At 44.3% G+C, this 21966-nt stretch overlaps 1 protein-coding gene across 2 annotated transcripts in view; it reads left to right on the top strand.

The window, feature by feature from the left end:
* Positions 1 to 21966, top strand: part of AOAH (acyloxyacyl hydrolase) — a 160167-nt gene that overhangs the window by 51535 nt on the left and 86666 nt on the right. Inside the window, exons 5-9 of one of the 2 annotated variants that reach the window (XM_025985823.2) lie at positions 7457 to 7516; positions 12904 to 12974; positions 19160 to 19220; positions 20328 to 20398; positions 21261 to 21309. In XM_025985823.2, the coding sequence (XP_025841608.2) occupies positions 7457 to 7516; positions 12904 to 12974; positions 19160 to 19220; positions 20328 to 20398; positions 21261 to 21309 (312 nt within the window). The remainder of the gene's footprint in view (positions 1 to 7456; positions 7517 to 12903; positions 12975 to 19159; positions 19221 to 20327; positions 20399 to 21260; positions 21310 to 21966) is intronic. The other variant, XM_072764737.1, reaches the window with a different exon arrangement.

Below are 21966 nucleotides of genomic sequence, written 5' to 3'. Positions count from 1 at the left end.
GAATAATAGATAATAATGACAACAACAACAAATAAAATATTGTTGCAAAACAATTGCCCCAAAACAACCCAATAACTGAACCACACTCACTATCTATCTAACTCTGTTATTTGCCAAAAATCATGTGTTTAAAGAGTAGAACAACATCCTATAATGAGAATAGCCCACAGAGTCTAGCATTAGAGAACTTCTGCACATGGGCAGACTGTAGGGAAGAAACAATCGAAATGTAACAAAAGTGTTGGTTGTGAAGCCTTGGACAATTCCAGCACAGGCTCTTGGACTTCTCATCTCTAAAGCAGGATTAAGAATCGTGCATTCTTCCCCCGCCGTTGGTATAAAGTGGAGAGATACAGCATAGACAATAACTGGTACGGACCTGGAAGCATCGAAGAATCTCTCTATGTGTGCGGTTAACAGTGGTAGAGGTGATGGTGGTAAGATCAATGAATAACACTGCCAGGAAAAAAAGAGTAGAATGGGAATAGTGCTGTTTAAAACAGTGCTTTTTAAAAAGGTGTTGTCTAGGGAAAACGATATGAATAGTATGATTAAATATATTAATGATGCTAATAGCTCTACAGTGCAGAATTAGCCCAGGAGAAGGAAGAAGAAAATTTAGCTAATGGTAAAATATGTAGGAAGAAGAAATATTCAGTGATAAAGGGGAATGCGCTTAAAGATAGTGGCTTTTCTCTTTTATATTTCTCCCTCCCTTCCTTCCTTCTTGTTCTGGGAAGAAGAAAGTGAGGTGAACTGACTTCATTTTCTCCACACAGCTAAGAATCATAAATGTCCTTTAGAGCTGGGCATCGTCGGAACACGAAAATCAAACTGGGCTTTGCTACCCCTTATCCTACTTATTGGCAAATCATCACAGTAGGATACAGTGAAACGAAGATACAGTAATAGATGAGCAGATCCCACCCAAAGGCCAGACACGCCAGTATTTGATAAAACCTTACAAGCAGAGGAGCTCCCCGCCTTTGTCTTTCTACTTAGTAGAAGTCACCTAAAAGCACGTTCCCCTGTTTCCCTTGGTTCTTCTAGTCTGCCTTACACTGGAGTTATTGACTGGCGGTCAAGTCCTTGGAGATAGCCTCTCTCAAATCTTGCTCCATTTGTGAATCAACTTGTACCACTAAATTTGGGGGTGTGGGAAAATCTATCCTAATAAACTTCTAGAAAAGATCCAAGTAGATCAGTGACCCTCCCCCCTCTCAACCCCCCACCCCCCCACCCCGAGTACATGCTTGCTCTTGGACAATAAAAAACAGGCGTCTAAAATCATCATTTCGCTTCCCAGAGGCTTTCTCCTTTGTGGGTACCTGTCACTGCTGTCAGGAGTGTGAAGTGCACAAAAGGCACTTTCTGTAATTTTTAAATCTACCTGCTGCTATAATTGATAGTAGAGAACGCAATCGCTAAAAATTGTTCACCGTAGAAACCCATGCCTAAAAATACTATTTCTCTTTACTTCCTTCACTCTTGAGTGTACCAGGATTTAATTATTTAACATCATAAAACCTGAGAAGGCCCAATTAATGAATGTGTCTTGTCCAATTTATCAATCCGGCTAAAATGTCAGGAGAAGTTATATTGAGTTCTGGAGCGTTCCCTATACACTATATTCTTTACATGTTTCCTGATCATAGACAATATGGTACACTATTGCTTTGGCTGAAAAATTTGAATGTTTGGGAAATGCTTTTCTAAATAATGCCTCTTAGCACAAAGTGGCTGAAAGCCTTGAATATGCTAATGTGTGTTATGGCTCTCTCAGAGGAGCATTTAGTTCACAGATTTCCCAGATTTTTTTCAACTTAAAAAAACAACAATTTTCTTTTCAAGCACGCCTATTAACATCTCCCAGAGAGGGATTAAAAGCATGGGTTTGGGACCTGAAGGGTCTGAACTGAATCTGGACTGTGCCACTGATTGGCTCTGTGACTTTGGATTTTATCCACTCTAAGACTTAGTTTACCTCATCTATAAATAGGAACAACAGTAATTATTACTTAACACTTGCTACATTGCATTCTAATTACATTTCATTTTTTTAAGATTTTATTTATTTATGAGAAACAGAGGGAGAGAGACGGAGACATAGGCAGAGGGAGAAGCAGGCTCCCTGCAGGGAGCCCGATGTGGGACTCGATCCCAGGACCCCAGGACCCCAGGATCACGACCTGAGCCAAAGGCAGATGCTCAACCAATGAGCCACCCAGGTGCCCCTCTAATTACATTTTATTACCAATCCTCTCTCCTAGGTTATAAAACCCTTGATGAGAAGGATTATGTCTCATTCACTATTACATCCCTAATATATCATTTGTCACACAGCATAGACAATGAGTGTTTGTGAAATGAATGAATAGAATAAATGATTTTTTAAAAAAATTTTTAAAGATTTTATTTATTTATTCATGAGAGACACAGAAAGAGAGGCAGAGACATAAGCAAAGAGAGAGAAGCAGGCTCCATGCAGGGAGCCCAATGTGGGACTTGATCCCAGGACTCCGGGATCACGCCCTGGGCTGAAGGTAGGCGCTCAACCACTGAGCCACCCAGGCATCCCAGAATGAATGATTGCACAAAGAAATGACTGACTGAATGGCTGTTTCTTTCTCTTTCATGATCAGTCATATGCTGGCTACTATGCTTGTACATGCATTTCCACACAGGTGCGCAGACTGTGGGCATACAGAGGGCACAACCTTCTCTCCCCTGACCATGTGATCCTTTGCATTAAAGCATCCACACTCCATGTGAAACCCCCTTGCCATTCCCCTAAGCCCTGGTGAAATCTCAGAAGTCGCATTTTCTTGCTTGTGTTAAAGTTTCAGGCTTACTTCCTTCATTCTTGGAAAACAGTGTAGTCATGGTGGAAAAGGTGTTGGAGTCAAGAGACTTGAGTACCACCAGCTGTGCTTGCAGAGTGGCCCTGCTTACATTACGTGACCTCTCTGCTTTCCACTTGGGATGGTTTTCAAGAGCATTGAAATATAGCACACATTTTTGTAGGCTGGTGTTGAAATGATTGCAATTATTCCCGCTGTGGATTGGTGACGTAACAACTCAAAATCATCAATTGCTGTTAACACTAATGTCATGCTTACTATATATGCAAAGCAACTATTCCAAATGCTATCTTGTTCAATACACACACACACACACACACACACACACACACACACACACACTATTATCATCCCCATTTTGCAGATGAGGAGAGTGAGGCTCAGAGTGCTTAAGTAACTTGCCCAAGGTCCTACAACTAGTAAATGGCAAAGCTAGGATCCAAACCCACAAGCACTCTGGAGTCCAAACTTACTTTAAATGGAAGATAATTACAGAGATCATGACCTAGCGATCAATACATTTAAATACCTTCCACTGAAGGTCACCAAACCTCTTATCCAAAGACTTTGGGCTGGCTCTGGTTTGGATGAACACATAAATCATTCTAGACAAAAGTATTCCACGAACTACCATGGATGTATGTTACTATGTGCTCTGATGATCAAGCAAAGGGTTGCCCTCTCCACCTCTTGTAGCCTGCTAGGACACCGTGCCATATCGTCCTTGGAATCTTCCAAGTCTTTTCTTTTTTTTTTATTCCAAGTTCTTGATTAAAGAAATCCAGTATACGTATCCATGGTTCTTCAGATTCTAAGCTCCCATGCTGAGGGCTTATCTCTCTGGAAGCCTATGTGGGGGTCTCCTTGGCATTCCACTCATGAGAATGTTAAAGAGACCCTCAAAGGGGATTTGAAGCTGAAATAAGGACACACCATCACCAGAGGAAGAAAGTAATGAGAAATTGGGAAGAGCTGACCATGACAAATTGCAGGATCAAATGAGCAGGATTGTTGTTGATGGAGAATCTGCTTATGCCTCAGACGATTGCTCTAGCTGAGTCATAAACACCAGTATGGCTTCCAACCAGAAAAGTTTCACATCCAGCTCACCAGTGATTCCCAAACTCTCTCTCCAACCCCTGATTACAGTTGTGCCCTCCATTCTGAAGCCTTAATTTTTCAGGAGATGCAAAAGCGGTCCTCGTACTTTAGAAGTGCTGCCTTAAGCACCAAATTAACCAAAGGTGAAAGGTTACCGAGGAGAGAGAGCAGTTTTCTTCATTTGCACATCGCTAACAATTTGCCTATTTGCCTGTCATCGTGACAAGCAAAAATTTAGCTTTTCCAAGTATCTTTGAATCCTTACATCCATTTTCTTCTGGGGACAAAAGATCAGGCCTGATATTTAGATTCTCTTTTTTAGGTTGGCATTTGTGCACTTGAACTGTGGGAGAAAGTGGTGCTGTGGTCAAGCCAGGTCCTGACGAACCTGCCCTCAGCTTTCCAGGGGGGACCACAGAAGCATCATCACGCATGTCATTAAGGGAGGGGGTCAGAAGGCATTTGGTGCAGCCCTTGCCACTGGGCTTTTTGTTGGTTTTGCTTGCTTGTCTTTATCCCTCACTACACATTGATCGCTTCAGAGAACCGAGCTGGATGGAACTCCAATTAGTTCCCTCAAGAGGATCCTAGTGGCCTGTCCTACAAAGACGCTGCCAAGGCCTCTCTCTGCCCCTCTTCTACTTGCTGTGCTCATTCCTAGTGTGTCCCCTGGAGGGCCCGGAAGTTCTGGGAGGGCAGGAAAGTCTCTTCACACAGATCTCTGGGGTTCTCACTGCATCCCTGTGCTGTGAACATGTTTTTGTTTCTTCAGTAAGAAACAGGGCAACATATATTATGTTCTTTTTAAAAAGCATGTACTGGGACACCTGGGTGGCTCAGCGGTTGAGCATCTGCCTTCAGTCCAGGGTATGATCCCGGAGACCGAGGACTGAGTTCCACATCCGGCTCCCTGCATGGAGCCTGCTTCTCCCTCTGCCTGTGTCTCTGCCTCTCTCTGTATCTCTAAGGAATAAATAAATACAATCTTTTAAAAAAATAAAAAGCATGCATTGCTGAATTTGTGCTCGTTATCAAACATTTAGGAAACACAAGAAAGAATCAAAAGGAAAAAGATGTCACCCATAATTATTGTGGCATATTTCTTTGCAGGATTTTTCTTCTTGCGTGCTGAATATCTGGTAGCCTGTTTTTAGTTAACATAACATCATAAATGTTTTCTTTCACTATTTATTCCCATATCTGTTGAGCGCCTAGTAAGGACTGTATTAGGCCCTTCAGGTACTTGAGCTGAGCTTTAGCGTGAAAGAGTATTTCCAAGTACAGAGGTAGGGGACATGTAATTAAGGCAGAGGAGCACCAACACCATGTTGCAGTGTTATGAAGAATGAGTATAGGACTAATGAGAGCAGCCAAGTATGGCACTGTAACAGAAATTTGCACCTACATCTAGTTTCTTAGAATGAGCCTGCCAGAGATGCTTACTTACCAGAGAGTTTCCAGGATTTGTCAAAATTCCCAGAAAAAGCCAAAATTGTATTCATGCTTCTATGGTGTTTTTTTTTTTATTCAAGATTTTATTTAATTATTTCTGAGAGACACACAGAGAGAAGCAGAGACATAGGCAGAGGGAGAAGCAGGTTCCCTGTGGGGAGCCTGATGTGGGACTTGATGCCAGGATCCCAGGATCACACCCTGAGCTGAAGGCAGATGCTCAGCCACTGAGCCACCCAGGAGTCCCTTCATCTATGTTTTTGAAGTGAGGATTATATGGAACTATTTGGGGCCTATTGGCAACCGATCAGAATGGACACTGGATGTGCTGTTGGAGCCCAGTCTACAGGTGCCCATGGGGCTGTACCATAACTTTGGCCCCTTTTGTGGGCTGATCATAAGGAAGTCTGGGAGTCCCAGGGAGAGCCTGTATGCCCAGGCCTCTGGTAGGAACACTCAAGGGCTCAAGGACACGATTGTTCACCAACTGGCACATTAGTGTTTCAATGTTTTAAGAAACACACACTGTGTATGTACAAGTGCATCCTGGCGGCCAGACTGACCTGGAGAGCAGCTTCTCCTCTCAAGTTGCTGACATGCACTCTTCGATGTCAGCGGTCCTGCCGCCTCTGACGCAAGAGCCATGGTTTGCCATCCTTTGAATTTGAGCTGGAGGAGTGTGATTTGGGGCAGAAGGCAGAGAGAGGGTCTCAGACCCAGCCCGTAGAGGGCAAGCTGTGGCTGGCTTGGCTACCCTCCTTCCTCAAACACCTGCTGGAAAATCTTCTCCATCCCAAGCTTACACTGAGCGATCACCTGTCCACCCATGTTCACTCAACATGGCTGAGGTCCTCAGAATAGCACAGAGCTCCATAACGGAGGAAGGCATCCCCCAGGAGTGAAGAATTCACAAAGTCAAGCAGGGACATGAGTCCTGAACGTCCACTAGCAACAATGGCCACATCTCCCAGGAGGACTCTGCTGCTGACAGCCAGCTCCAATGTCCCATTCCAGGACACATTCTTTCTGCATAAATGCAGGCACAATATTCTCAGGTTCCTGGAGTGAGAACCACAGCACTCACCCATAATCGCAGCTTCCCTACCGATTTAAGTGAGGGGAAATCTGGGCCTGAAACACAGAAATTTTCCAACCAACTCATCAGTTATTGAGCTGGGGATTATTGGGGCAGGCCTTGGCCTAGGACTTTATATGAATGGTGTCCTGTTATCCTCACAGCACCCTTATGACATAGACATCATCCCTATGTTACTAATGTCTTACAGAAAGCAGCACGAGGAAGAATGTGGCAGGGTTGGGACACATGGGGAGGACAAAAGCACTGGGAAGCAGTGCTGGGAGCAAATATTCAACACTCCCCACCTCCTCCCCCAGGGTTACTTTTTCCCAAACTGCCCACAAGTATACAAACATGGAAATATGGAAACCTGTAACAATAGTCATTGGTAAGAATCATCTGACTCTTTATACTGACATGTAACTAAGAAGATGCACCTGGATGCTCTAGAAAGGTTGAATAGAGGTGTCGAACCAGAAGAGCTGGTGACTGGGAGATGGAGCATTACCTTTGTGGGAGCAGTCACCACTCGGGTAAACGGTTGGCCACCTTGTGCCATGGGACTTCCACACACAAGGACAGGTTCCTAGAGGGAGCAGCGTGGCATAGCAGGCAGGAAGGTAGGTGTTGGGACTGTCTCTGCCAGATACTGGCTCTGTGATCTTTAGCCAGTTTCTTAGCTTTTCTGCGTTTAAAAAGGTCATACCTCTCAGCGCTGTTGTGAAATTAAATAAGATCATGTTTGCAAAGTACTTAGCCTGGCATCTGGCACAGAGTGAATCCCTTAATAAAGAATTATTAGCATGAAATTGTCTTCCTGCAAATTATTTTATCACAAATTCATGGAATAATTTCCTTCCTGCAAACTTATGGACTTTAAAAAAAAAAAATCCTAACTTCAGAAAAGACATAGAAAGAAGAGATGAGACACAAGCTGTGATGTTGTCTGACTTTGTTTTTATAGGAGGCATGGAAACCTACCCTAGAGAAGGCGAGACAGATCGTGAAGAAATCCCCAAGTCTGGTAAGCAACTGATGAGAAGGATACCAGTGTTCTGCTTGATGCATTCATCTTTCCCTTCCCCTGCTTTCACGCCCCTAAGGCCAGAGGCTACTCCAAGATCCAGGCCCACAACACACCACAGCTGCAGTGAAGTTAAGTAGGGAGATGAGCCCCTCCTTCCTTTGTCTCCTCCCTCTCTCAACAGCCGTGTTTCTCAAACTGGGCACTACCGACACTTGGGGCTAGTTACTCCGTGGTTGTGGCCATTACCCTGTGCATTGTAGGGTGCATAGCAGCATCCCTGTCCTCTACCCACTAGACACCAGCAGCCATGTCACCCTTCCCCAGTCATAACAACCAAAAATGTCTCCTGATGTTGCCAAATGTCCTCTGGTGCTCACAGTTGAGGATTGCTACTCTCCAGTAGACCACATTGGAGAAGGCTCTATCCTTCTGCCCCTCCACTTTCTGAACATGTGACCTCAAGCTGAGCCTCAGTCTTCCTGTCAGCAGGATAGAGACAGTGGTAGTGTTCCTTTGTCAAAGCACGGGTGTGAGGACCAAGAGAATTGATGTGTGTCAAGGTTGGTATCATGCCTGGAATTATCCAGCACTCAATCAATACCACATTTCATTCCAATCATTTATCATGGAGTCAAGTATTTGACATAGGCCCTTGGGTGCAAATGAGTCCCAACTGAAAAGGAAGCAGAAAAGTAAACCTTCAAAGAACCAAGTCTCCCTCAAGGCTCAAGATCCCGGCAGCAAGGCAGCGATCATCAGAGATGAGAAGGCATGGCCCTTGTCCTTGGCTCCTCCCCCATCACCCTGCTCATCCTTCACCCTGACGCAGTACATTTAAGGTAGTATCGATTTGGCAGAACAGAAACAAGGAGGAGGAAAAGCCCTCGTGGCTCAGCTTGCCAGATTTAGCAAATAAAAATAGAAGATACCAGTTAAATTTGAATTTCAGATAAACAACGAATAAATTTTTAGTGTAAGTACGTTCAGTGCAATATTTGACCTGGCAACCTTGCTCATGGGGGCCATATGGGTTTGGATGTACAAAGCCGGGATGTGGTAAACGGTAATATCCAGGCGTTTTTACGCAATCAATTAATCAATCACAATGTCTGTGTTGCCAACCATCGTTTAATCCAGTGAGCAATTAAGGACCAACAGTAGCAGTTTAGCTAATCTGCTTAAGCCATTGAACAAGAAACCGAAACACCATGTGAAACCCTTGACCACTTTCAGAACTCAAAACTAGAGAACAATTCTTCTTTCCTTCTCGACGTGCATCCAAAAACTTATTCTCAGAGCACTGTTAACTTCACGAGCAACCAACTACCTTGGCATTAACTCAAGAGCTAATTAGGATTTTACAATTTTTCATTTCTGTCATCAGATTTGCAAGCATAATTCATGGGGCATGGTTCCAACAATTCCTTGTGAGAAGCCAAAAAAAAAAAAAAAATCTGCTGAACAACAATGCAAAACTCCTCAAAAACCTCCTCCAATTTATATACTCACTGGATTAAAGCCATCAAGGAAAAAGTAATCATAAAGTGCAAGTAAATGTCTCTGAATTACTGCTTCGATGATATTGGCTGCAATGAATTCCACTGGGATAACTGATAGAACTGCAGACCTAGCCAGGATGCAGAAGGAAGCACACAGTAGGTTGCATTTCAACACAGCTTGTTGGGCCAGGGGAAAGTATTGTCAAAAGGAATGTTCCAGAAAATATCTGCATCTCTGTGAGGTGCTGAGAGGTTCTCCATGGATCTGCAGAAAACAGCATCTAAGGGCTTAGAGTACCTGAGTTATGGAATCTATTTACTTAATTCTCATAAAAACTCATATAAAATAGTATACTGTTGATATCAACCCCATTTTACGGATTAGAGGACTAAGGATCAGATATGTTAAGTCATCTGTTCATTCCATGTGACTAGTGAAAAACCCATCATTTAAATCCAGATCTAACTACTTCCAAGTTCCTACCTTCTCCACTATGTCAATAGCTCTCAACCAGCCTCCTCAGTACTAGATTTCAGGAAGCTCCATCCACATCACAGGCCATGCAGATTAAAAGTATGCAGTGCACGACCTGTGCAACTGTAAATGACATCCCTGATCAAAAATCTATCGACTTAATAGAATCATCTTCCCCAGTGCAATTAAACCCAGGTAAAATAACACATAGCAAGGGCTGAAAAGCCCTTCACCATGCAGAAATCCAACTTCAGTTTGCCTGTGTATGGAAGAGTAGTTGTTCTCTCCCCTTTGTTGACCTTCTGTTTACCCCCGTCACCACATTTTTTCTTTATTCAACCCCTGTGTATTGTTCTGTTCTCATTTAACATCCTGGTGTGGGAAAGCTCAGGGTGCACGCGGAAACTGGCTCACATAGCTCGCTAAATGAAGATGCTGCTTGACTCCTGCGCCCGGGGACAGCCCAGACTGAGACTTTTCATTTAAATGGGATTACATGCAGCCAGCTGCAATATTTTAAAACCATTGCTGAATCACTAACGGCCTACACGGTGCCTCTGCCTAGCAAAGTTCAAAGTGGACGGGAGGGGCCGGCAAACTGCAAGGCCGGACTTCTGCCGCATGGCTCTGTGTCTGCCTCACTTCTCTTTGCGAGTAAATGATAAGAGGTTAGTCTTCCCCACGCCATGTGATCAAGGGACTGGGTAGTTCAAACCTCTGTCTCAACAGGAAGAGTTCAGGGTGGGGGCAGGGGGTGGCCCCTGGGCAAGCTTCATCGTCCACTGTCCACACCCACGGCGGATGTCTGAGGCAGCAGCGGCCTCCTGCTGGATTCCGACGGTGAACAGCTGTGCAACTGTAACATTTGATTCTTCTGTTGCTCTTGTGCACTAATTAGAAGGCTGCCCATATGCATTTTTTTGATGTATTATTGGTTGCATCAGTATTAAAATCTACCTGGTGGTTCAGTTAAGTAGACCAAGGCCTTGGGATTCAAGTATTAAAAGACGTGGCTCAAACATTCACATGCAACCCGACTTTGAACTCTGAGTCTCAGAATGCGTCTGTATTTCCAAACTGCCACCAAGGTCACGGCATAATCTCACGCCAGCGTTTGTCTTACGGTCTGTCTGTGGTGCGCATCTCAATCAGTTACCAGGTCTCTGGACTCAACCTTCGAAACACTCCTCCTTTTCACCACCCTCCTCCTCCTGCCCGCCTTACAACAGTGGTTCCCAGCCAGTGGCAACTGTGTCCTCTCCACCCCCTTACCCCCCCCACCCCGAGGACATTTAGCAATGTCTGGTGACCTTTGGGGGCTGCTTGCATCTGAGTGGCCAGACGCCAGATATCCTGTTAAACATCCTACAAGGCACGGGACAGCCCCACAACAAAGAGTTATTCAGCCCGAAATAGCAGTAGTGCTAACATTAGAAACGCCAGGGTGAGGTCTCAGGGTCTCTATCTGCCCCAGCTCACCTCCTCTAGGCCATCCTCTTGTCCCCAGAGATACCTTTATGAAATATAAATGTGATCCCTCTGCTTAATACCTTCCGGAATCCCCCACAGGATAGCACACAGTGCAGCATCCTAGGCTTGTCATGAGATCTTCATCCCTCTGTGGTTCACCACATCCTTGTGTTTTGTTTTTTTTTACACCCCAGCCAGGGTGAAATATTCAGTGGCCTGCTGAGGTGCCACACCCGCATGAACTCCCACAGCACCCCCTGGGATACTCCCTCGTACCGGGGCCATGCTGCTCCTGCTTCAGCGATTACTCCAATAACCTGGGACCTTGATAAGGTGTAGACTCTGATTCAGCAGATGTGGGCCCAAGACTCCACATTTCTGAAAGTCCCCAGATAACATCCATTCTCCTGGTGCATGATCCTGCTTTCATCAGCTAGGGCCTAGGGCAGTGGTTCTCAAACTTCAGCGAGCGTCAGAATGACCTGGAGGCTCTGAAAACACTGATTCCTGGGACCCACCCCAGGATTTCCAATTCAGTAGACCAGGGTAGGACTCACAAACTGCCCCTGTAGCAAGTCTGTAGACCACACTTGGGGTCGTAAAGCCTAGAACATGTCTCTTCCTTCCCATCAGCATCCTTCCTACCTGACTTATGGCTCATCTCCTCTGGGTTCATAGATTGCTGTGCCAATGCCAGGACCCCGACAGACCTCACAAGGCATGCTAAGAGCGGAGATACTCACCCCTATGCTCCACTAGACAGTAAGCCTGATGAGGGCAAGGACAGCTTCTTCTGTCTCCGTGTCTTGCATATGGATGGGGGCACCCATCAGGATTGTTCCTCTCATCCTAGAAAGTTGAGCAAACATGTGCTTTAAAAACTTCATTTATGGGGATCCCTGGGTGGCACAACGGTTTGGCGCCTGCCTTTGGCCCAGGGCGCGATCCTGGAGACCCGGGATCGAATCCCACATCAGGCTCCCGGTGCATGGAGCCTGCTTCTCCCTCCGCCTGTGTCTCTGCCTCTCTCTCTCTCTTTGTGACTATCATAAATAAATAAAAAATTAAAAAAATTAAAAAAAAAAAACTTCATTTATGGCTTGGAAAGAAGTTGCCTTGTTCTCCTCTTTCAGGGTCAATGTATCGCCAAAGTCATTGATACAACTCGTAGCCATCCGAAGGACTCTTTGGGCTGGCAAAAATCACTCATCTCTCCCCCCTCACCGATAAATGCTAGTTCCTGACTTTTTCTATGCTGTTGTCTTTTTCTTTCATCTGAGGAAAACATCCTGGAAACCACAATCGTTGTAAAAGTACCTCTTAGTAAAAAGCCAGGGCTTTTCATTGGTCACATAGCTAGAATCCTAGGGAAACTGCTACCTAAAATCTCTTGCTCATGAAGCTTGAGGAGCTTCATGTATACACCTCCACCTGCCCACACGGCACCCCTCCGGGAAAGGGGACTTCCTTCTTCCTCCTCCCCAGGCCCTGACCATGTCTCTCCTGTGAGTCTTGATATTCTCAGAATTGGCTGGGATTTTCCATTTGAAAATATTCTTTATTTCACAGCCTTTCTCAAAGCCCCCGAGTACAAGGAGGGAGAGGAATGTTGTCACCCAAATGCAACAGACCATGGTGGGGCAGACCTTTTGGGGAAGAGGTGGAGCATGGTTGAAGGTGGGGATAGCTGGCTGCGTGAGGAAGGGGGAACCTTCAGGCTGAGGCCCCAATGAGAACAGAGGCACAGGGCAGACTGAGTATGGAGTATAGGGACAGAAACAAGAGGTAAATGTAGTTAAATAAGATGGCCCAGGATCTGAAGGAAAGAGGCTCCCGAAATCCAGACTATGGAGCCAGCAGGAGAAGAAGGGCCTTTACAAGTTTGCAGGGCTATTCCTTGAACTAAACAACTCTTTTTGCTATTTTTTTTTCCTCTCCAGAAACACTCCAGAAGTAGTTCTGATATTTGTTCCCTCCCATTTTTGGCCAGGATCTGTCAGAGGATTAAATCGTACGTATACCGTTTCTACCTCCCTGAGTATTGGCGTGAGATGGCACCGTTGGTTTTCCATTTTCCAATGACTAAAATGATCCTCAAATGTAAAAGGCACCTTTCTAAAGATGAAAGTGTTTGCTGCTCATGACTTGTACAGAAACTAAACGACAAATGAACTCTGAACAAATCATTTTGGAAATCCGCTGCATCCCAGTATCTTTGAACCTCAAAGCCTGACTTAATTATACCCTGGGCTGAAACACAACCTGCCCATGAAGCTTCTGGGCAGCGTGGTGTATACCCCTGCCTCACAAGGGAACAGCCCCTCTTTGCTGCATAAGACACAGAAAAGGACGAGGTTGGCACCACCACAGGGAAGGGACTCTGAGCATCTTTAGTGCAAGGCACTCACGAGGCTGGAAAGGGACCATTTTTTTCACAGAGCCCAACGCATTACCTAAAAATTCTGGCTCAGATATGAATGAATAGTATGGCCAATAAGGAGACACTGTCCCAAATTCCCATGACCTCTTGTCTCTGTTTACAATCCCACACCCCAGCTCTACTCAGAGTCTGAGATTATGCTGGGTGTCATCATAATCACTATCTATAGCATTAAAAGATGCATTAAAGATGCGTTAAAATATGCATAAAAGATGTTAAGAGGGACGTTGGGCCAAGACACAAAATAGCACAGGCTCTACTTTGCGCTTGGCTGCTTCCCGTGTGACTGTGGCTGCTGCCACATAGTCTAGGGCCGCTGCTGTGGGTGCCACACATGGAACGTGCAAACCTGTCTGCTTTAGTTCTCACCACAACTCCATGAAGTAGGGATTGTTATTATTCCATTTCATGGCCAAGGACACTGAGTCTTAAAGAAATAAATTCTCCTGGCCACCAGGTGAACCTGGTCGGTCTAGCTCCCTTATGAGGGCTTGGGGGGGTGAACAGGCTGTGCATCTGGATTGAGAGGCTGTATTGGTTTCTGAGGGCGGCTGTAATGATAAATCTACAATTTGGGTGGCTTAGAACAACAGAAATGTGTCCTCTCCCAGTTCTGGAGGCTGGAGGTCTGAAAGCAAGGTGCTGGGTGTGGGGGGTGGTTCTTCCAAGGCTTTGCTCTCTCTGAGGCGGTCTCTGACACTCTAGGGGAAGTCTTTCCTTGCCTCTTGGCTTGCAGGTGCAACACTCCAATCTCTGCCTCCAGCCTCGTGCGTGGCCATCCTCCCTATGTGTCCGTCTTTTCCTTTTATAACAACACCACTCACCTTGGATCAGGGCCCAGTCTAATGGCCTTATCCTAACTTTATAACATCTGCAAAGATCTTATTTCCAAAAAAGGTCACATTCAAAGGGCCTGGGGGTTAGAACTTCCACATGACTTTTTATGAACACAATTCAACTCATAAAGAAAGGCACTTTTCCCACATTCCTCTGTCCTTCGTCTCACCAGTTTCACGGGAGCTAAATCCACTCAACATCTCCTGTCTGCTAGGAAAGCTTCTCAGGAGAGGAGGAGACTACATTCTGACCTACCTTCAAAGCCTCTTGGAGATCCAAGAGTTTAAAAACTTTTCCTGGTTCATCTGCCCACGTGAACTCCAGCAAGTCGGCTGTGCAAAGTGCTGGCCTGGGTCCCAGAAACAGGATCAACACCACTTTTCATGAATAGGGCTGGACACGGAGAGCACCAGGACATGGAGAGCAGAGGGGAAATAAGACACATGAAAGAAGATGCTGGAAGGCTGAGATACAGGCAGCTCCCCAGACCCCCAGTCATTTCATCATGCCTAGCTCTTACTGAATTGAGACACCTGTCTCCTCCTTGCGGAAAGCATCATTGCATTTTCTATGTCAAACATGGGCCAGCAGGACCCAAAGTGACAACTCTTCAATTGAACCACCTTTGAAAAATTGAATTCAGGAGCATCTGTGACCAGGGATTTTCCTGGCTCTATTTAAAAGGGAAATTTTTCTTTTATGAGAAAGCAAAAGCAGTGTGGTTTTTCTTCTTTCTAAAAATCATTGGGCTTTGAGTATAATTTGCACCCGATCACAATTTATTCAGTGCTTTGTGATTTACAAAGCACATTTAAATGCGGCCTCATTAATTCTTCAAAACAACCTGTGGCTCAGTAATAATAACAATAACTAAAAGGTATCTGGGAAGGTCTCTGCATCAGGAACTCTTGCCAATGCAAGCTACGACGCAAATCGCATTTTGCCCCCTTTCTAAAGTAGTAAAGTTTTTTTTTGCCCAAGGCCATGGTGCTAGTAATAGATAAATCTGACATTTGAACCCAGCAGCCTGGTTGCAAAAGTCAGGCTTAGAGCCACTCAATTGTCTGGTCCTTGACTCTTAGCCCCACTTTTAGATGAGCAAGTAGGTTCTAGCACATTGAGTGTCTGACCCACTAAGCACAGTCACCAGGTGGTAGAGACAAGACCTTTGTGTCTCCTATTACATAATCCTTCAATAAAATCCCTTCCAGTAGGAATGCCTTTCCTGTTCTGTCCCTCTCCTGCCATATCCTGTTTGGTCTAATGCCTTCAAAATACAGTGAAAGTGTCCCCACAGTGGGCAGTAGCTCCCCACCACCAGGCATTTGGCTAGCGCCCCCACACCCCGAGCTCACTGGTGCCTTCTCCTGCACCCTGTTCTTCTACTGCTTCTCCCCATCAGGCTCACATGCCACCCACCACTCTTGGAGAATGGGGACACCATTTCTTAGTGGTGTCCCCTTTTATCCTTGTACTTAACACATTGTTTCCAATTAGTAGGGACTCAATGAAGAAACAAGGGAATAAATAAAGAAAAGGCACTATTTTACTAGAAAAAAAAATGGGTAGGATACCATGCTACTACCATAGGGCAATCAAGTTTTTTGTTCTTTTTTTATTTTGTTCTGGTCAGAATTCACAGTGCCTTGGCACCATTTTTTATTGTAACAATGGGAAGTGAGGAGAGTCCCCTCTTAATACACTCTTCTTTTTATTTAGTTTCCATATGCATAAATCCACATATGGATCCTTTCACATGAAGGCATGCAGACTATCCCATCCTACATTAGTCACCTTTATTTTTTTAAAGATTTTATTTATTCATAAGAGACACAGAGAGAGAGAGAGACACAGGCAGAAGGAGAAGCAGGCTCCATGCAGGGAGCCTGACGTGGGACTCGATCCAGGGATCCCCGGATCACGCCCTGGGCTGAAGGCAGCGCTCAACTGCTGAGCCACCAGAGCTGCCCCATTAGTCACCTTTAATTCATCATTCTTTCCCTTTCCTTTTTTTTGCTTGTTCCTTCTTCCCCATGACCTACTCCTTCCAACCATGTTGGTCCCTGTCCCTGCCACCAACGTGAGCCCTGTTGTTATTCTTTCCTGGTTTTCTCTGCTCTCATTGCATCTTACAGAGATGTATCTAACACATACATCTATGCATATGAAACAGACCCATTCCCAGCCCTGGAGTGGTGCCTGGGACTCAAAAGTGAGAGCTACACATGGAAACTTTTCTCCCTAGTTTTCTTTTGTTGTAATGCCCCAGTTTCATGAAATAATTTTAGGGAGTTTGAACTTGAATAGCTATTCTATTATGTAACGAATAACATTCACCTGCAATTACAATTGTTCACTGGATCAAGCCTGCCACCTCAACAACTGGCAGTAATAGAGCAATGGCTCTATTGGAAATATATCTTATTTTCATCCCTGAGCAGGTGATTAACTGCCCCAGCCAATAAGATAACTGAGTAGAACATTGTGTGCCTGGAAATTCAAAAGTCTGAAGAGGATCCATGGTTTGGGTTTGGGATGCCTCCAGAAGTAAAATATCATAGGAGCAGATACCTGACTCCTATTTGCCCAGCCCTAAAAACCATCCTTGCAATAACTGTTACCATGGAACAAAATAGTAAAAAGAGCTCGTCTTTTGTGGGTGTCTACCACATGCTTGGCACAGATCTTTATGCTTCTCTTGGGACAACCCACTGGACTTTGCAAGAGCCCTAGGAAGCAAGTAGTAATATTGGCCCCATTTTACAAATGAGGAAACAGAGATACAAAAGATGAAATAATCTCCCTAAGGTTATAGAGCCAGTAGACAGCACACCTGGAATTCAAACCTAGAGAGTCTAATTTCAAACCCCAGAGCTATGTTAAGAGGCTTCTCGTGAATTTTCCTTCATACTAGAACAATCTTCACCCAATTACATGCCTTGAAAATGCTTTCTCATCCTTTAAATTTTGATTTATGATCACCTCGTTCCCTGTATAGCATTAGAAATGTTTTCCCTTTTGGTGCACAACCCTTTATAGCATTTTCTCCATAGCACTGTAGTTGCCTATCGAGTTTTTTGCCTCCACCCATCATTAAGCTCCTCTAGCACTGGAAATAGATCCTATATTCGTTCTTAATATCTAACATGGTGTCTGGCACACAGCAAGGATTCCAAAAATGCCTGTGGAATGCATGCATGCATGAATGAATGAATGAATGAATGAGTGTATTTCAGCATATAACCAGACAGCTGTAAGGATACATGAAGTATAGATTTAGATATAATTTTGCAGAAGTCATGTTAGTAAACATTTACAATGTCTAACATACATCTACAAACTTGGAGCCAGATGTGATTTGGAATTCAGAATTTTCCAAATTTTAAGAAAAGCAACCTAATAGGCTACCTAATACTCTCGGTACCTTCTGATCAGAAGCATCTGCATTTCAGCAGTGAACTGTATAAATATTCACACTAAATAGGGTAAAGCTTATGAATTAACTTATATCAGTTCAGATCAAGTTTTACCATCAAATGAATTTTCTGCAAAGTTTGAAAAAACAATTCAGCTCCGTTTTCAGAGCTCTTTGGATTGGAGACTATGAATAAGGGATTATGGGGTTTATATAAATTGCAGTTTATGCTACTTTGGATGACCAACGTATCATCCTGTGCCTAAAATGTCGGGTTTGGGTTACTCTGAGCCTTTCAAAATAAGCAGATCTTCATCTGCTTACAGATTTGCTTCATCTGTTCATTAATGCATCTGCTTCATTTGTACATTAATTTAAAGAACTTGCTTTCCAGTTCTAGAGATGTCTCATTGTTCCTTCAAACTTCCATCCTCAGGATGGCAAGGGTGGGGGATAACTTTGGTGTGCTAAGTGTAACATTTTACCTACCAGCTTTTTCAGTCTGAAAACATGACTGTTTGGGTCTGTACCACGTGTGTGTGTGTGTGTGTGTGTGTGTGTGTGTTTCCTTCTCTTCTCATCTAGAAAACTACAACAGCTGTCTAATAGTTCCCATGCAGGGAAACTACCTCATCTCATAGGAGAGGTCATCTCCAGAGAAGATGGGTCCACCATCTCAGAATTGGTAAGACAGTTTCCACAATACGAGTCAGGCTCCATGCTGGCTCTTGCTGAATCCATTTGTCTTGGGGCACTCAGAGTTGCTGAAATGCTCTTGATTCAAAAGACCATTTAATAAATCCCATAAAGGGTCATGTTGCTCTACATTCTAGGCTCTGAAAATAGCCTCACCCTGCCATATGATGGTGCTATGTTGCTACCCATAAGAGATTTTCCTAGAGGGAAAGCAGTGGTTGCCTTGCAGAAGCTGGGAAGACTTTGATAGTGAGGACACAGAGGGAGAGCCTCCCCCCAGGAAGGGGTCTGTGGCTTTAGCATGAATTTGCTTGGTCATCAATCACATTAGAGTCTTTGTTTTCCAGGCTTATGAATGAGATTGAATATTGCCAGGTCTCTAGATTCTTAGAGTTAGTGATTTAAAAGAGTAGATTTTAAGAAAAAACCTTCCATCACAGAATGTGTAAAATGGCACAAATTCAATCTGTAGTGCTGAGCTCATTGGACCAAAAATGCAGTCTCCTTCTTTTCTGGGCATCTCAACATCAATATCCTATGTTCTTCAAAATGTTGATTCAATTGTTTCACTTCCCCATATGGGCCAAATTAATATCAGAGAGAAAATAGTTCTAATTAGGTGGAGAGCAGAGATTGGCAAAGTTTGGCTGGCACTCTTCCATACCATGGAGGCGCTTAATTTTATTTTTAGAATGGACTTCTAGCACATATACTCAGCATAGCCATATCTGAAATGTCTCTGTTTGTTTTCACAAACACAGTTTCTTTTTTTCTTAGCTCACCAGCTGTTTTGTTTTCTTTTTTCTAGAGCTATAAAAAATTCTGTGCCATTCAAAGATGTAGATTCAGACAAATACAGTGTTTTCCCAGTAAGTATTGTTTAAAGTAACCAGATGTTCGCTGACTATTGTATCGCTTTCTACAAATATCTTTCCTTTAATAAGACAAGACTGAATTCCATTTGAGTGTATTAATAATTTGATAATACACCATCCCATGATTTTTTATGGACTTTTTGGCATCTTAATAATACATGAATCATCAGAGTGGGTCTTTAGCCAAGACTGTTTTTTGTTTCCTGAAGCCATTCTCAGCTGGGTATTTTCAGTCATCTTGAAAGGTGTTGAGAATTATTTTGGAAAATTTTATACCTACTTTTAGAGTGCGTGCGTGGTGTTTATGTGAATGCACATGTTTGATTTAGAACATTTAAGGAAGTCAGGATGTTTGCTGCAAAAGCCAAACAAGCAAGCAGCAGATGCAACACCCTAAAGTTGGTGGGATCTCAGATATTCCACCTGGAAATGGGGGAAATAAAATCATTGTTTGATATCATCATGACTCGATTCTCTCAAATGAAGGATTAAGACCGGTCAATCGTATGATAAGTCCACATAATTAGCCGGCTTTGCTAGAGATTTTTAAATTGTCCAATACAATGATTAATCATATGACCAAATAAACCAATTGTTTTGAAGGCTATGGAGATTGATAATTAATAAGTAATTACCAATTATAAATTCATAACTGATAAAATTCAGAGTTGGATGTTTCTGCTGTTTGTGAAAGTGTACACACACACGTGAACACACACATATACAGACGCACGCATGTGCACGCGTATATATACAGCATGCGTGCACATGAGCACACCTGTGAGTGCACACACGCCCACATACCTACACATTCACGTGCAGATACTGCTGTGCACCCACGTGCAGGCACACACCCAACAGCATATGTACACACACACATACACTACCACCTGGCATGGGCGCCAGGACTCCATTACATGTTACCTCATACAGCATGTCGCAGCATATTAATCTTAGTTTTCTTAGTAATGTCTAGTGTTCCTAGATGGTGTGGGAATTAAGAATTGCACATGTCTACCCCTCGGATAGCTCTGACTGCCCTTCCCCACGGGTAACAACAGGCGGAAATGAACCCTTCTTGCATGTGCTCTTCCATTCCAGACACTGAGGGGTTACCACTGGCGAGGAAGAGACTGCAATGACAGCAACAAGATGGCATATCCCGGCAGAAGGTACTTCTCCGCTGGTCGTTGATTTGGAAAACTAGCTTCTAAAAAGGAGCCAGGAGGCCTCATTCCAGCCCTAGCATAGGGGATTTGTACTTACCAAGAGAAGGGACCTCCCTGTCCCAACTACAGTAAAGCTCAGTGAAGAAAGAACAGATTCATCCATTATTTTTGTCCAGGACACACTTGTAGAGCACCTGCTAATTGCCAATCACTCTGCCTCGTGTGGGGCTGTTAATAGACTGGAAGTAGGGCCTCCTCTTGAGGAGCTTCCAGTCTAGCAGGAGGACCACTCGAGTCAGGTTATGGTGGGTGTGTGTCCGGCCTCCTGCACAGGACTGAGCCCAGCAGCAGCAGCCCCTCCCCACCAGGGTGAGGATGGGGCTCCCGTGCTTGGGCCACATATCACATTTCAGTCCCGGGCTGATGCTCTACAGCCACATCTCAGACTTCAAAAACTGGATATGCCAATCTTCATCTTAGCTGTGCCTGCAGTGCCACAGCATTCAATTTACTAGACGTTTGGGATTTGAGAGGCGTAACTGCAATGGCTTCACCTCCCTAAATGCAGTGGCCTACAGATTCCTTCACTCTGCTCACCGTCGCACCGCGCCACAACACCGCCCATGAATAGAGGCCACTGGATTTGGTCCACGTGCCCAGAAAATATCCAAAACCGAGATAATGGCAGAGGCCACGTGGAGGCTTCTGTGTGCCACTGACAACAATGTGTGGCGCTCTGCCTTGAAAAACCTGTTGTCCATCAATGACCCTTCATATACCACTCGTTCATTCATTCATTCATTCAGCTAACATTCACGGGGCCCTAAGTATATGCTAAAGACCAATGTTGATGTTTTCTTCTTAGGCCAGTCAACTGGGATATACATGAGGATTCAAACTGTAATGGCATTTGGGTAAGCAACTAAATTCAGATTTAGCCCCGTTCTCTTACTTTCTGCCTTCCTTAAAAGCCTATTTGCTTTACTCAAACCTGCAGAAGACAGTGACAGATCAAAGCAACCTTTTTCTGCAGTGTGGAAGAGGGGCATAGACTCCAATCTCACATGACGGATGTCAGGGATGTAATGAGAGTTGAGGGTCTGTCAGTCACAGCCTCTTTAAGTCACCCACATCTAACCCCTTTGTTCTGTGTTGAGTCAGGCGAAATTAAATTAAGAGTGCCACTGGCAAAGTTTTACAGCGACCCACACAGCTGTTGAAGGAAACCTCTCACCGCCACCTCTTCGTAGCAGCCATTTTCTTTCTATTCCAGAAAGCTAGTTGGGCAGAGTGGAAATTGCCTGTAGTAACCACACTATCCACATCTCGAGGCATTTAATGCTGTTGCTCCAATCCTCCATGAATAGCAGATTTGCAGCTTCCAGGGAGGGAAAGGGAAGAAAGGAGGAAGCCCAACCAAGCGCTTATCCGAGGACAACAATGACAAGCAGACCCATGTTTTGTGGGGTCTTGAGCATATATGATTTGAGGGTCTTCCTAAAGAAAAAGAGTACCAAATTACAAGTACGAAATCAGGTATGAAAGTAAATAGTCAATTAGAATAGGATAAA

This window comes from Vulpes vulpes, chromosome 7 (assembly GCF_048418805.1).
Source record: "Vulpes vulpes isolate BD-2025 chromosome 7, VulVul3, whole genome shotgun sequence".
NCBI classification, from domain to species: domain Eukaryota; kingdom Metazoa; phylum Chordata; class Mammalia; order Carnivora; family Canidae; genus Vulpes; species Vulpes vulpes.
The sequence above is the reverse complement of the archived record's forward strand: the minus strand, read 5'-3'. Positions and strand labels throughout refer to the sequence as shown.